Source organism: Paramisgurnus dabryanus, chromosome 6 (genome assembly GCF_030506205.2).
Source record: "Paramisgurnus dabryanus chromosome 6, PD_genome_1.1, whole genome shotgun sequence".
In the NCBI taxonomy this organism is placed as follows: domain Eukaryota; kingdom Metazoa; phylum Chordata; class Actinopteri; order Cypriniformes; family Cobitidae; genus Paramisgurnus; species Paramisgurnus dabryanus.
The window spans coordinates 16,872,086-16,884,261 of NC_133342.1; the positions used below are offsets into that span (position 1 = coordinate 16,872,086).

Consider the following 12,176-nt stretch of genomic DNA (forward strand, 5'->3'; position numbering starts at 1 on the left):
TGCTGAAATTCCTGCCGCGGCACTCACTAGTTTAACAATAAATAACATCATATTTTTCCTAAATCGTTAACGATGCACATAGGCTGCTAACGCATATTCTGGATCTTGAAATAGACTCTGACTAAGCTCACGCTATTAAACGTGCACGTGCGATAACTGCGAGTTCTCCTACATGCGCAGCACTTCTCGCCCGTTTCGCGACACCCTTGAAGCACCTGTCTAGCCTTTCAAGGTATGTGCAAGCAAATAAAAAAATTAAAAGACAGTCAATGCTAATGTAAACCGTGGTTGGATAAGGATTTAAAGTTGGATATGAAGATTAAATCTAAGGCATTTATCTTCAGTGTTAAAACTGATAAAATAATTGCTGTCTGTGGTTCTATATGGGCTATAATGGCAATCATTTAAAAAAAATAATATGGGAAAAAAGAACTATTAATTCGTTCATTTTTGGAACTGTAAACTAGTTAAAAATTTTGTAATATGAACTATGAACTGAACTAGTTCATTTTAAAATTTGTGAACTGTGAACTGAACTAGTTCATGTAGAAAGTGAACTCACTGTGCTTCTACGTGTAACTGTAACTTTTAGCTTTTAAAAATTAGTCTTATGCAGAAAATAAAAAACATTCCAGATAAACATACAGTAATAGCAAATCAACAAAAAGATACTTAAACCCGTTAACTGCTGTCCCGTGAGCGGGACACCTAAGTTTACTTCAGTATTTTTCAAGTAAATGTTAATCTATCATAACAAACTATATATTGTTGGAAAGGTCTAATATTGTAGTTTTAATATTTTCCCAAACCTTTTAGCAGTAATAATAATGCAGTAACTGTAATTTATTCATTTGCTACAAAAGTATGCAGCAAACCTCACAGCAAATCAACACAAACCTTAGTTTTTTGATTATTTTATTTATTAAAAATAATACTATATTGCATTTTTTATTTATTACACATAAATGTAAACTGCTATAAAAACACACTGTAAAAAATTTGCTGTACTCTTGCAGCTGTTTGCCAGTAACTTACTGTAGAAGATAAAGACTGAAAATGTTTCATGTTCATTTAACTTTGAACAAACTGTTGCCAGTAAATAACATAAATGTAAAATCTACAGTAAGTAACTGGCAGCTAGTTGCCAGTAATATCCAGTAATACTGTCATTTCTACAGACATTTTTTACATTGTATATTTTCACCTCCAGACACTTCTGTAAATTTTTTTAAAGTGTCTTCTTTAGGCTTCTAGAAAATTAGGCTTCTAAACAGAAAAAATGTCAGAGTTATATTAATTTGAAGGTGTACTTCACCTTTTCACCACCCCTCCACTCAAAAAGGGCTGCGCCAGTTAAATGGTTAAATGTTTAAATAAATAATGCATTTCCTAATTTTTGACAAAAAAGTTAAATGCTCTCTCATAAATGCTCAGGATTAACAAAAATATATTTTAAGACTATATTAATATACATTAAACACTAATATATAACCATTAAAGCAACACTATGTAGTTTTTTACCTTTAAATAATGTCTTTTCAAAATTATTTCAGTGATAGAACAACTTTTAACTGGACAAATTTTACTGTTGCTGCAACCCGAGCAGCCTCCTAGCTGCTACAAGCACACTCTGAAAGTGGCGGTGGAGGGTAGGAAACACAGCCCCGCCACTCCCCCTGCCTGCAGAAGAGTGTCTGATACCAGGAACTGTTGCGCTTTTCAACCACATGGGGGAGCTGTAAGTCATTTTTACATGGAAACTACATAGTGTTGCTTAGCCATGGGCCGGTATAAGATTCTGGCGGAATGATAACCTTTAGCAAAAATACCACGGTTTCACGGTTTTGCGGTATTGCCATTGCAACACTAAAATGTGTTATTTTCAAATGCCAGGTACAATAAAGCCTTTAAATTATAATATGCTTTCAAAACATATATAATATTTTCGTAATATATATTAAATGTAAACATCAAATCAATCACATGACTTCATGATTTAATGAATTTTGTATAAGCACAGCTCATACCTTGGAGACGGTATCACAGAACATTTTAGTGGTTTGAAACCTTGACTGTTTTAAACCTCGGTATACCTTGAAACCGGTAACCGGCCCATGCCTAGTGTTGCTTTAATATTCTTACCATTGTCCGATGAATCCAGGTAGACAGTTGCATGTATCCTCCACAGAGGAGCAATTGCCACCATTAAAACAGCTGTAGTTCCACTTCTCATTACCACACACAGACACGGGAAGTTTAGGGTATCTAGACAAAACACATGGTAAAAGGAAAGGACTTCTTATAAACTCAATTTTACCCGTAAAGTCATAATAAATAACAGTTTTGAAAAGCAATACACTATAGGAACATACATTAAAGAGCCAGTCAGGTCCAATTTCTAAGCTTCCTAATACTGTTGAGGAGTCCCCAACAACAGGTATAAATGATGCCAAGCTTCAAAAAAGCACTTCACAGACACCATGTCCATATTTTTTTACAGTCTATGGGGCTAACATGACACTAACATTTTTACATTCATTTAAGCAAGTATGTAAGCTAACCGGGTCACTGCTAAACAGTAAACAGTAGTGTAACTTCAACATGCATTATTGACATAACATATATCAGTGCCATATTTTTTGTCTGGAGATGCACACCAGTAATGTTTGTTTAAGGTTTGTTTGTAAAATCTACTTAAATGTCCTAATGTAACTAAGCAAACCTGTATCACAAAATTATGTACCTATAGTCACGTAAATTTGTGAGTCTTTTCCATGACACTGACACGCTTTTCTGTTTACATGTCACTGTCACATATTTGTTACTGTTTTGTCCTAGTTTCAGACCATTGACGCTTCGGTTTAGGGTTAGATTTGGTGTTTGCGTTAGGATGTCACTTTAAGTATTGGTTTATACTTTTTTTCATGATTTGTTTTTATATTTTATTATTTTTAAACCATTGTCGCCTGGCATTAGAGTTGGGTTTGGGTAAGGATGTCATTTTATGTAAATCTAACCCTAAACCGAAGCGACAAGATAATAGGACAAAACAGTTGGATAAAAAATACATGACAGTGACATTTAAACCAAAATGCATGACATGTTCACGCAAAAAGGTGGAAAAGCGTGTCAGTGTCACGGAAAATACTTTTTTACAATTTACGTGACTATAGGTACGTAATTTCGTGATACTGGGTTAAACTAAAGCCTATTCCTGGATTAATCTAAACCCTGTTTGGGAAACCGCCCCATGTTTGAGTTTATTGACACCGATAGAGGGCAAGATTTCGAAAAAACCTTAAGGCTGTACCCGAAAAGGCAGTCAAATTCATGTCTAGAAAAAGTCACTTACATCACCTCTAATATATACAGAAAGTTAAACTCACGGAAATCTGTCAAAATACCATGGAAGTTCAGGCACTCGCTCTCTAAAATACAAAGTGGAATATTAGACATTTAAAATGTAAAAATGTATTTCAGATATTTAAAAATGTTTTAAGATCTTAGAGTCATGTAGTAATAAATTCACCTGCAGAAGGGTCCTGTTGTGTTCCTGGGGCAGAGGCAAGTGTATCGTTTCAGACCTCTGAGACATGTCCCACCATTACTGCACTTGTGGTGGGCGCATACGTCCACCTCCACTTCACAGCGTTGACCGGTATAGCCTACATCACATGAACATTCATATCCTCCTGTAACCACTCTGCACGTTCCATGAACACAAGGGTTTGAGGCGCAACTGTTTGCACTCAATTCACAGCTGCGGCCTTCCCAATCAGCTGGGCAGCGGCAATTGAAAAAGTTAAAAAGATCTTCACAAACTCCACCATTCTGGCAAGGATCTGGTTTGCAGACATTGGAGCCCCAGCATCCTAAATACGGAGACCCAGAAGTTCTCAAAAAGTGCTCTGCCTGGGGTCTGGGTAGGTTCATCTCTGAATCGGTGTAATAGGACAACACAAGGCCTCCGATTTTCACCAAACCAAGACATCCAGCTAGGTTACTCCCAGAATCATATCCTAAGCCTCCCAAGAAGATATCCACCCTTTCTTTCAGAAAATTCAGATCTCCTGAGGTGGTAAATGAGACGGAAGGCTTTTCCCAGTGCTCATCCAGAACCATTCTCCATCTGGATGTCTGTGTTGCTGGGCTGTCCATGCTCAAATCTGCTTTGTGCCACCGGCCATCATTTACCAGGTCAAAGCTTTGCACACGTATGTAAGAGGTTCCTTTATCTGCCTGCAGCTCTAAAACCAGTCTTCCGTCCTGGATTGAAATAGTAATGAACCGAGACTCCTGCTCAGCATACAGTAGAGTACCATTAAGTTGCCTGCTTCTGAAGTGTATGGAGATGTTACTGAGGGTTCGCCATATTTTTCCATTGCCGCGGTATGTGATTATGGGGCTGTCAGCATGTAGGCTCACATTGGCCACACCTGCAAAAAAAGACAGGAAGACGCCTCTATGAAATCTTTGATTTTACCAGGTGTATTAGGTTAAAGGGTTAAAAGAAAACCTTTTGATTCGGTCATCATTTACTTACCCTTAAGTTGTTCCAAATTTGTATAGATTTCATTGTTCTGATTCATACAAAGGAAGATATTTTGAAGAATGTTTGTAACCAAGGAGATCTGGGGCACTATTGACTTCCATAGTAGGAATGAATAACACCATAGAAATGAATGGTTCCCCAGATCTGTTTGGCTATTAACATTTTCAAAATATTAACGTGTTCAGCAGAAGAAAGAAATTTGTACAGGTATGGAAAAACTTGAGGGGTGAGTAAATGATGACAAAATTTTCACTTTTTAGTAAACTATCCCTTTAAGTAGAATTTGTAGCTCTAGTTCAGACTTTAATTTCTAATTAAATATATTTTACATGGTTGTAAAATGTTAATAAACACAAACATGTGACAGATTTTACTATATTTATGTGCCATGCTACATTGCTTAGCAACCGACAGCCAAAAGTGGGTTAATAAGATAAATAAATGTAAATAATTATCAATAAATGTATGCGTTATTAAAGATTTTTAAACAGTTTTTTAAATACCACATGTTGCTTAGACGCACTATAAAATAGCACTAAACATGGTTCACTGGCTCGTAATCATAAGGGACAATTTTAAGTGCTGTAATGGTGCTTTCACACCAGACGCGAAAGAGGCGGCAAGCGCGAGTGTTTAACATGTTAAAAGGACATTCCACTTTTTTTGAAAATATGCTAATTTTGTCAGCTCCCCTAGAGTTAAACGTTTTGGAATCCATTCAGCTGATCTCCGGGTCTGGCGCTAGCGCTATTAGCATAGCTTAGCACAATCCATTGAATCTGATTAGACCATTACCAGCGCGCTAAAAAATAACCAAAGAGTTTCGATATTTTTCCTATTTAAAACTTGACTCTTCTGTAGTTACATCGTGTACTAAGACAGACGGAAAATTAAAAGTTGTGATTTTCTAGGGAGATATGACTAGGAAATATACTCTCATTCTGGCGTAATAATCAAAGACTTTGCTGATGTAACATGGCAGCAGCAGACGTAGAGATATTACGCAGTGCCCATAAATAGTCTCCTGCTATTGAAAGTAACCAAGGGGACTATTTCCGGGCAGTGCCCAAGTGGGATGTCCCTTTAAGTCAAAGCAAAGGCGCGAATAGGCATCCTGCGGCGCGGAAAGCGCGAATTGACCGTTGTAGCTTGATCCGCATGAGTTGAAAAATCTGAACTTTGGTGAATTTTGTAATGTGTTAACCAATCATGAGCTTGCTCTAGCAGTGATGTGATTACAGGAAGCAAGCAGAGGCAGAAAAACAAAACAACAATGCAGGCCAATCATCATCGCTACACGATTTGGTAAGTTTATTCAATCTGAGCTACATAAACCCCTCCCATGACGCGAATTTCCGTGTGAATGTTTCGAATGACCAGAATTTCACGTGCTAACAAAGCCAGTAAACTTAAAATGTTCAAGCGTCAAACTACACGCGAATAACGTGTTTTGCCACCTCTTCCGAATCTGGTGTGAACGCACAATAAAACAGGGGTATGAAAAGCAGAGGCAGAAAAACAAAACAACAATGCAGGCCAATCATCATCGCTACACGAGACATCTTCGTATTTTTACAGGAATTAAAAGAATCTTGTTTGGAAGAAAGTGAGTGAGGAGATCGAACAATTTGGTAAGTTTACTCAATTTGAGCTATATAAACGCCTCCCATGACGCGAATTTCCGCGTGAATGTTTCACGTGCGAATGAAATGAGTAAAAATGTTCAAGCGTCCAACTACGTGCAAATAACGAGTTTTTGACGCCTTTTCCGCATCTGGTGTGAACGCACAGTAAAACAGGGGTATGATAGCTGGGACCTCCATATATAATGAACCTTTAGCACAGGACCTCTTTCCTAAATAATACATCCATATTTGGTATAGAGAAACATTTCAACTGTCAAATAAATAGCAATTGTGATATTTTAACAGCAAATTGCAAACCTAAATAATTGGCTACACAGACGACTTTTAAAATTGTATCTTTTTCTCTTAAAATTTTCTGGGGAGTTGCCCCGCCATAGCACATTCTATAAATAGCCTCAATTTAAATATTAATTTATTACATATTTTTATATTAGCTTGGCTTATTTTATGTATTTTAACATTTTAAACAATGCTAAAACGTATAAACAAGTAAAATAAACAATTAAATTAAAAACGTTTTGAGTAGACTATATCAAAAAAGTACCCCTCCATATTGTTTTATCCATTGTGGTAACCCTTGCTCCCAATAAGGTTGAAGACCCCTGCCTTAGGGACCCCAGTTTGAAAATCCCTGCTGTAGAGCACCTGTGTAGACCCATTATCTGTTTTAGCACATAACTTTTTATAAAAAAGACCTGTATATTTCAATACCCTGAACCATTACTAACGTCCTAAAACATGTGTTTCTGTCATTGACAACCCGACAGTCTCTGTGCAAACACGCATATGACACGTTAAATCCAACAAAGGATAATCTTTCAGCGCTTACATAAATCCCCTGTAGTATAGCTACACATGACAAATTGTAATTACATAACTAAACCGAGTCTGAATTAATGTGCTACAGATGCACTGCTACATAGACACAACCCCTATTTGTATTTTAAGCACACATACACTTACAGTCAAAACCCTGACTGTCTGCTTGACATATGGCAGTGGATGGACATGGAGACAGCTCACACCACCTGACTTCCTCACAGCGCTGCCCTGCTGTGTTGGGTGGACAGCTGCAGGTGAAATCATCCCACATGGAGTAACACACACCTCCATTCAAACATGGATTTTTCTAGAAAAGACATTCACAATCATTTTCTGAAACAAGAGAAATGAAGATTCATGAAATAAAGTTTCACTTGTGAGCTGTCTTTTAATTTCAATTTCACTGTTTTGTTTTTGTTTATAAAGCATGCATCTTATAGTCCACCAGTGATTTTTTTGTGGTTGTAAGTTTTTCTGTTGTTTATATATGTCTATATATAACACTGGACCACAAAACCAGTCATATTAGCAGGTTTGATTGGGTAGAGGCGGGGACTAATCTGCATATTAATGATTCTGCATTTACTAAATTAATGAGTTATATTTTGGCCTATTTAAAGATATGAATAAATTATTTTTGTGAAACTAAATCTGTGACACTTTCACACAAACCAACATCATAGACACTATCAGATGCTTACACTGCAGGAGTCATCACCAGTACAGCCACGCGTGACCTTCAACATGTTTTCAAGCCTGTAGGAGCTTACTGGGACGGTGATAGGGTAGAACTGCAGGCGTCTGGTATTTAAACGCAGGTCTTGGATACAGCCCTTGAAGTAGCCCCCAAACACCAGGGACGCCCGCCGGCTGGGTAAACCCCCCACATGTACTGCATCTCCAGCCTGAATGTGAACACGTCGTATGGGAATGCGACCTTGGCTTTTGGCAGACAGGAACAGGGTTAGGGATTCTGGTTCCACAAGCACCGTTATGAGATGAAAGTGACCGTCGCTGACCGTTTCCCATCCAAGCAGGCTTTCAAAGTTGTTGATTTGAACTTTGACTTTTCCACCTTCCAGCCAGACACGGAGATATTGAGTGGTGCTGTTGGAGAGGATCAGGAGCAAACCTTGGGGGCGGCGTGTGCGCACAAACATGGATAGAGTAAAACTCACACCCGGGTTGTCTTCAACTGTGAACATAGCGTAGCTCTCCAAATCTTCACTTCCAAACCTTGCAGTGACATACTCTAAGATGTGTACAAATAAACATAAGTGTTATAATACAGATCAACCATAATTTTTTCATATGACTAATACAGTACTGATTATTTCAATGCTTTAATGTTAGTGTTTGATAATATAATACAGAACAACTGTAAAAAAAGTTAAAACAGCTTGGTTTTAAGCCAATTCATTATTTTAAGTTTTGACTTTGATTCACTGTTAAAATTTTCTGTAACACTTTGCAATAAGGTTCATTAGTTAACATGTATTAACTAACATGAACAAACCATGAGCAATACATTTGTTACAGTATTGATCTTTGTTAATATTAGTTAATACAGCTTTTAATTGTTTGTTCATGTTCGTTCACAGTGCATTAACTAATGTGTACCAAGATTTTAATAAAGTATTAGTAATTGTTGAAATGAACATTAACAAAGATTAATAAATGCTGTATAAGTGCAGTTCAATATTAGTTCATGTTAACTAATGTAGTCAACTATGTTAACTAATGAACCTTACTGTAAAGTTTTACCAAATTTTCTGTAGAAATTACAGAATTACAGGCAGCAGTCGGAATGAACTATAAAATAACAGCATCATGCAAAGCATTTCAGGGAACCAAATCAGAAAAAAATTTAAAAGGTTGATGAGGATTTCTGGTTTCCCGAATACTTTGCATGAGGCTATTTTTATAAGTTTATTCTGTAAAGATAAATGTAAAAATAAAGTTAAAGTACCATAAAAATATAAGTTAATATAATTTTTACAGTGTAGTTTATAATTTGACCACAAAAAATGATGATAAAGAGTAATGAAGTCCCACCCACTGATTAACATTGAATTTGCATACAAGTTGAAAATAAAAATGAACACGAAAATTAAAACGAAAATGAAAAAGAAAAACAGAACATAAAATTAAAACTGAACTTTACATTTTAATTTTGTCCCTATTATTGCTTGGGCATGAATAAAAAGCCTTTTAAAAAATGTATTTACAGATTCCTTTTCAAGCTTGCCTTTTTATTTTAATATTGCCTTGACTCAAGATTATATTGAAAATGAAATGTCAAATCATCAATTTAATTTAATTTTTCAATTTGGCCGGAATGATGCTATATCACGTTAAAAATGAAAATGAAATAATTTAATATAATGTTTTAATTTTTATTTTAGCATTTCATTTTCAAATTTTGGACATATTTTGCGATTTTATTTTTTATTTTATAATTTAATTAATTATTTAAAAAAGTCCAAAAATACCTTCCATAACTTTGAGACCATGCAACAGTGTCAAAAGCGCTATAAATAAATTTTTTTGATTAAAATTGAATTGAATGATAATGATTGTTTTTTTTTTTTTTGCAGCATGAGCAAATATTTGTTTTGCTTCCGGACAGTGAGTGATATAAGATACATTTAAATCATTGACAATTTCTTTTTTTGACAGGACTTGTTTTATTTAAATCTGGGATTAAACCACGTTTCGTTAATCCACTATTCAGGTGTGGTGGTGTTATCCTTTCTCCTGCATGTTCTTTGCATGTGCACGTATACCTGGCATGCACTGTAATCCCATTTTACGTCTTGACACTAAATTTGTCTTTCTCATGGGATCTAAATTTAGATGCTCTCCCTAAGCAGTCATTTCAAAGATGTTGTAGAGATAAATAGCAAACAGGCGGAATGAACATTCATTCTTAATTAGGCTACTTGAAGAATTATTATTGTAGAATATAATAAAATCATTAGCACATCCTAAAGTGGCTCCCCAAAAATAGTTTTTACAGTACACATTTCACTCTAAATTCTATTTAATTTTAACCCAGCGCTGAGTAAATATTGGCCAAAACACATTTTGGGTTAATAAATAAACATATGCTGGGTTGTTTCAATGCAATGATTGGTTGGGTTAACAACAACCCAGCATATAACCCAACATGTGTTCTGTCCACCCAGCGTTGGGTTTAAAAAAAACCCAGCAGAATTTAGAGTGTTGTAATATAAATGTACTATGAATGTTAAATGCATGCTATGCGTAAAATGTTTTCTTTCTATTTTTTGGTAAATATGTCAGGCAGACAGCATTTGAATTTATTGGTCAATGTTTTTTTAAAATGTGGTAAATACTCCAAAAATGTGAACCTAAAGCAAAATCTAGTAAATCTTTATATGCTAGGAAAACATCAGAACCATCTTTATCCACTTACTAAAATCACATTGACACCAGTTTTGTTGTCATTACAAAAAATAGCTCTAAAAACTAAAGAGAAACGTTTTACAAATGCCATTTGATTTGATACTTTGTCATCTAACTCAATAACTTTTATACCTTGTCAAGTGTCTTAATTTTCTGGCATTACTGTATATGACTCCGTTTATTATGCATTCTGGTACAAACCAGGTAAAGTAGTCAATAAGCGAATCATACCATCTAAACACTGCTCGCCCTCATACGGCCGATGACATTCGCAGCTAAAGCTCCTCCATCCTGTCTTGATACATCTGCCTCTGTTCTGGCATGGGTTTTTCTTGCATTGGTCTCCATCACTGCAGTCTTGTACAACATTAAATTGCTTAATAGGTGCCAGAGGCCCTGATCCTGGCACCACCACGTGGGAATTTATCCAAACATCTTGCATGCATCCCAGAAAGTTTGAAGCAGTCTCCTGCTCTCTTGTTCCACCTATGTAGATGTTTTGGATCACAGTCGACTCAGACAGACCTGAACCCAGTTCAGGCTCTGCTCTGTCTATTTGTAATTCTATGTTACAGGTTACAGCAGGGCAGGACAGATCTTTAAGAGTCAACCCAAGGACATTGTCATGCAGCGAAGCCTTCACTGTGTGCCATTGGCCATCGGAGACCATCAAAGGGAGCTCTATAAGAATCACTTCTGTGCCCTGGTCTCTCTGTAGTGTATGGCGCAGTCTTCCATTCACTAACTCCAGCGTTAACAGCTGATCTTCAACGTGGCTTTGGAGCAGGGTGGCATTTGTCTGTAATGTGCGAAAACTAAGTGTGACGTTCAAGGGTTCGAAAACGTTAGTGAGGGGGGTCCGGACCTGCATGAAACCGTTTTCCTCAAAAGAGAAGGTGGTGGAGGACTGGCACTTTGTTCCAGTGAAACCCTCAGGACAGATACAGCTATATCTGTGTCGTCCTTCGTTCAAGTATGGAGAACATGTGGCACCATTCTGGCACCAGTGGCGTTCACACCCCAGCAGCAGTACCGTACAGTTTGAACCTCCATAAAGGTGACCGTTTTGTCTTTCTTGGGAACAGTGACATTTGTATTTTCCCTCCTGATTCTCGCATACCCCACTGTTCATGCACGGGTTCATATAACAGCCATTAATATTCTCCTCACTATAAACCCCTGAAGCAGAAAAGAAACATGACTAATTATGGCATTGTCATTTGGCAATTTAATGTCATGGATGAATATTAGGTCAAGCATTGTGCATTTACTATATTTGGTAATGGTCAGTCAATATAAAAGATGCCTTTGATGCTATAATAAGTAAAAGTTGTAATAGGCATAATTTTTTATTGTTCAGGTTAAAATACCTTTAAAAAAGGTGTTGTTTGAGGACTATATACACAGTTTATCTCTACTTCCATTTTTTACAAATTGTCTTAATAATGTTTGTCTTCTTTTTCAGTAAATATTTAAATTGTCAATAAAACAAGATACATTTAACTGAAAAGCAAAGAAAAAAAAGAAAAAAAAAACAATTCAGTTTATTGTTCTCATACCATTGCCTTTTTCTTAGTTTTAAGCAGATGCATATTTCTAACCTAAGTATCCTACAAGATCTTAATAAATGATTACCTGCACATAGCAACAGTATAATCCAGAGACATGTGCTCACGCTAGACATGATCGGTCATATGAGGCAGACACTGGAGGTCTGTAACTGGCTC

General features: G+C 36.4%; 1 protein-coding gene across 1 annotated transcript in view; it reads right to left on the reverse strand.

The window, feature by feature from the left end:
- Window positions 1-12,133, reverse strand: part of LOC135747966 (protein crumbs homolog 1-like) — a 15,292-nt gene extending 3,159 nt beyond the window's left edge. Inside the window, exons 1-7 of the mRNA XM_065266032.1 lie at window positions 12,085-12,133; window positions 10,681-11,628; window positions 7,722-8,272; window positions 7,162-7,327; window positions 3,530-4,436; window positions 3,387-3,428; window positions 2,143-2,265 (exon numbers count right to left, since the gene is read on the reverse strand). Of these exons, the coding sequence (XP_065122104.1) occupies window positions 2,143-2,265; window positions 3,387-3,428; window positions 3,530-4,436; window positions 7,162-7,327; window positions 7,722-8,272; window positions 10,681-11,628; window positions 12,085-12,133 (2,786 nt within the window). The remainder of the gene's footprint in view (window positions 1-2,142; window positions 2,266-3,386; window positions 3,429-3,529; window positions 4,437-7,161; window positions 7,328-7,721; window positions 8,273-10,680; window positions 11,629-12,084) is intronic.
- Window positions 12,134-12,176: the final 43 nt, after the last annotated feature.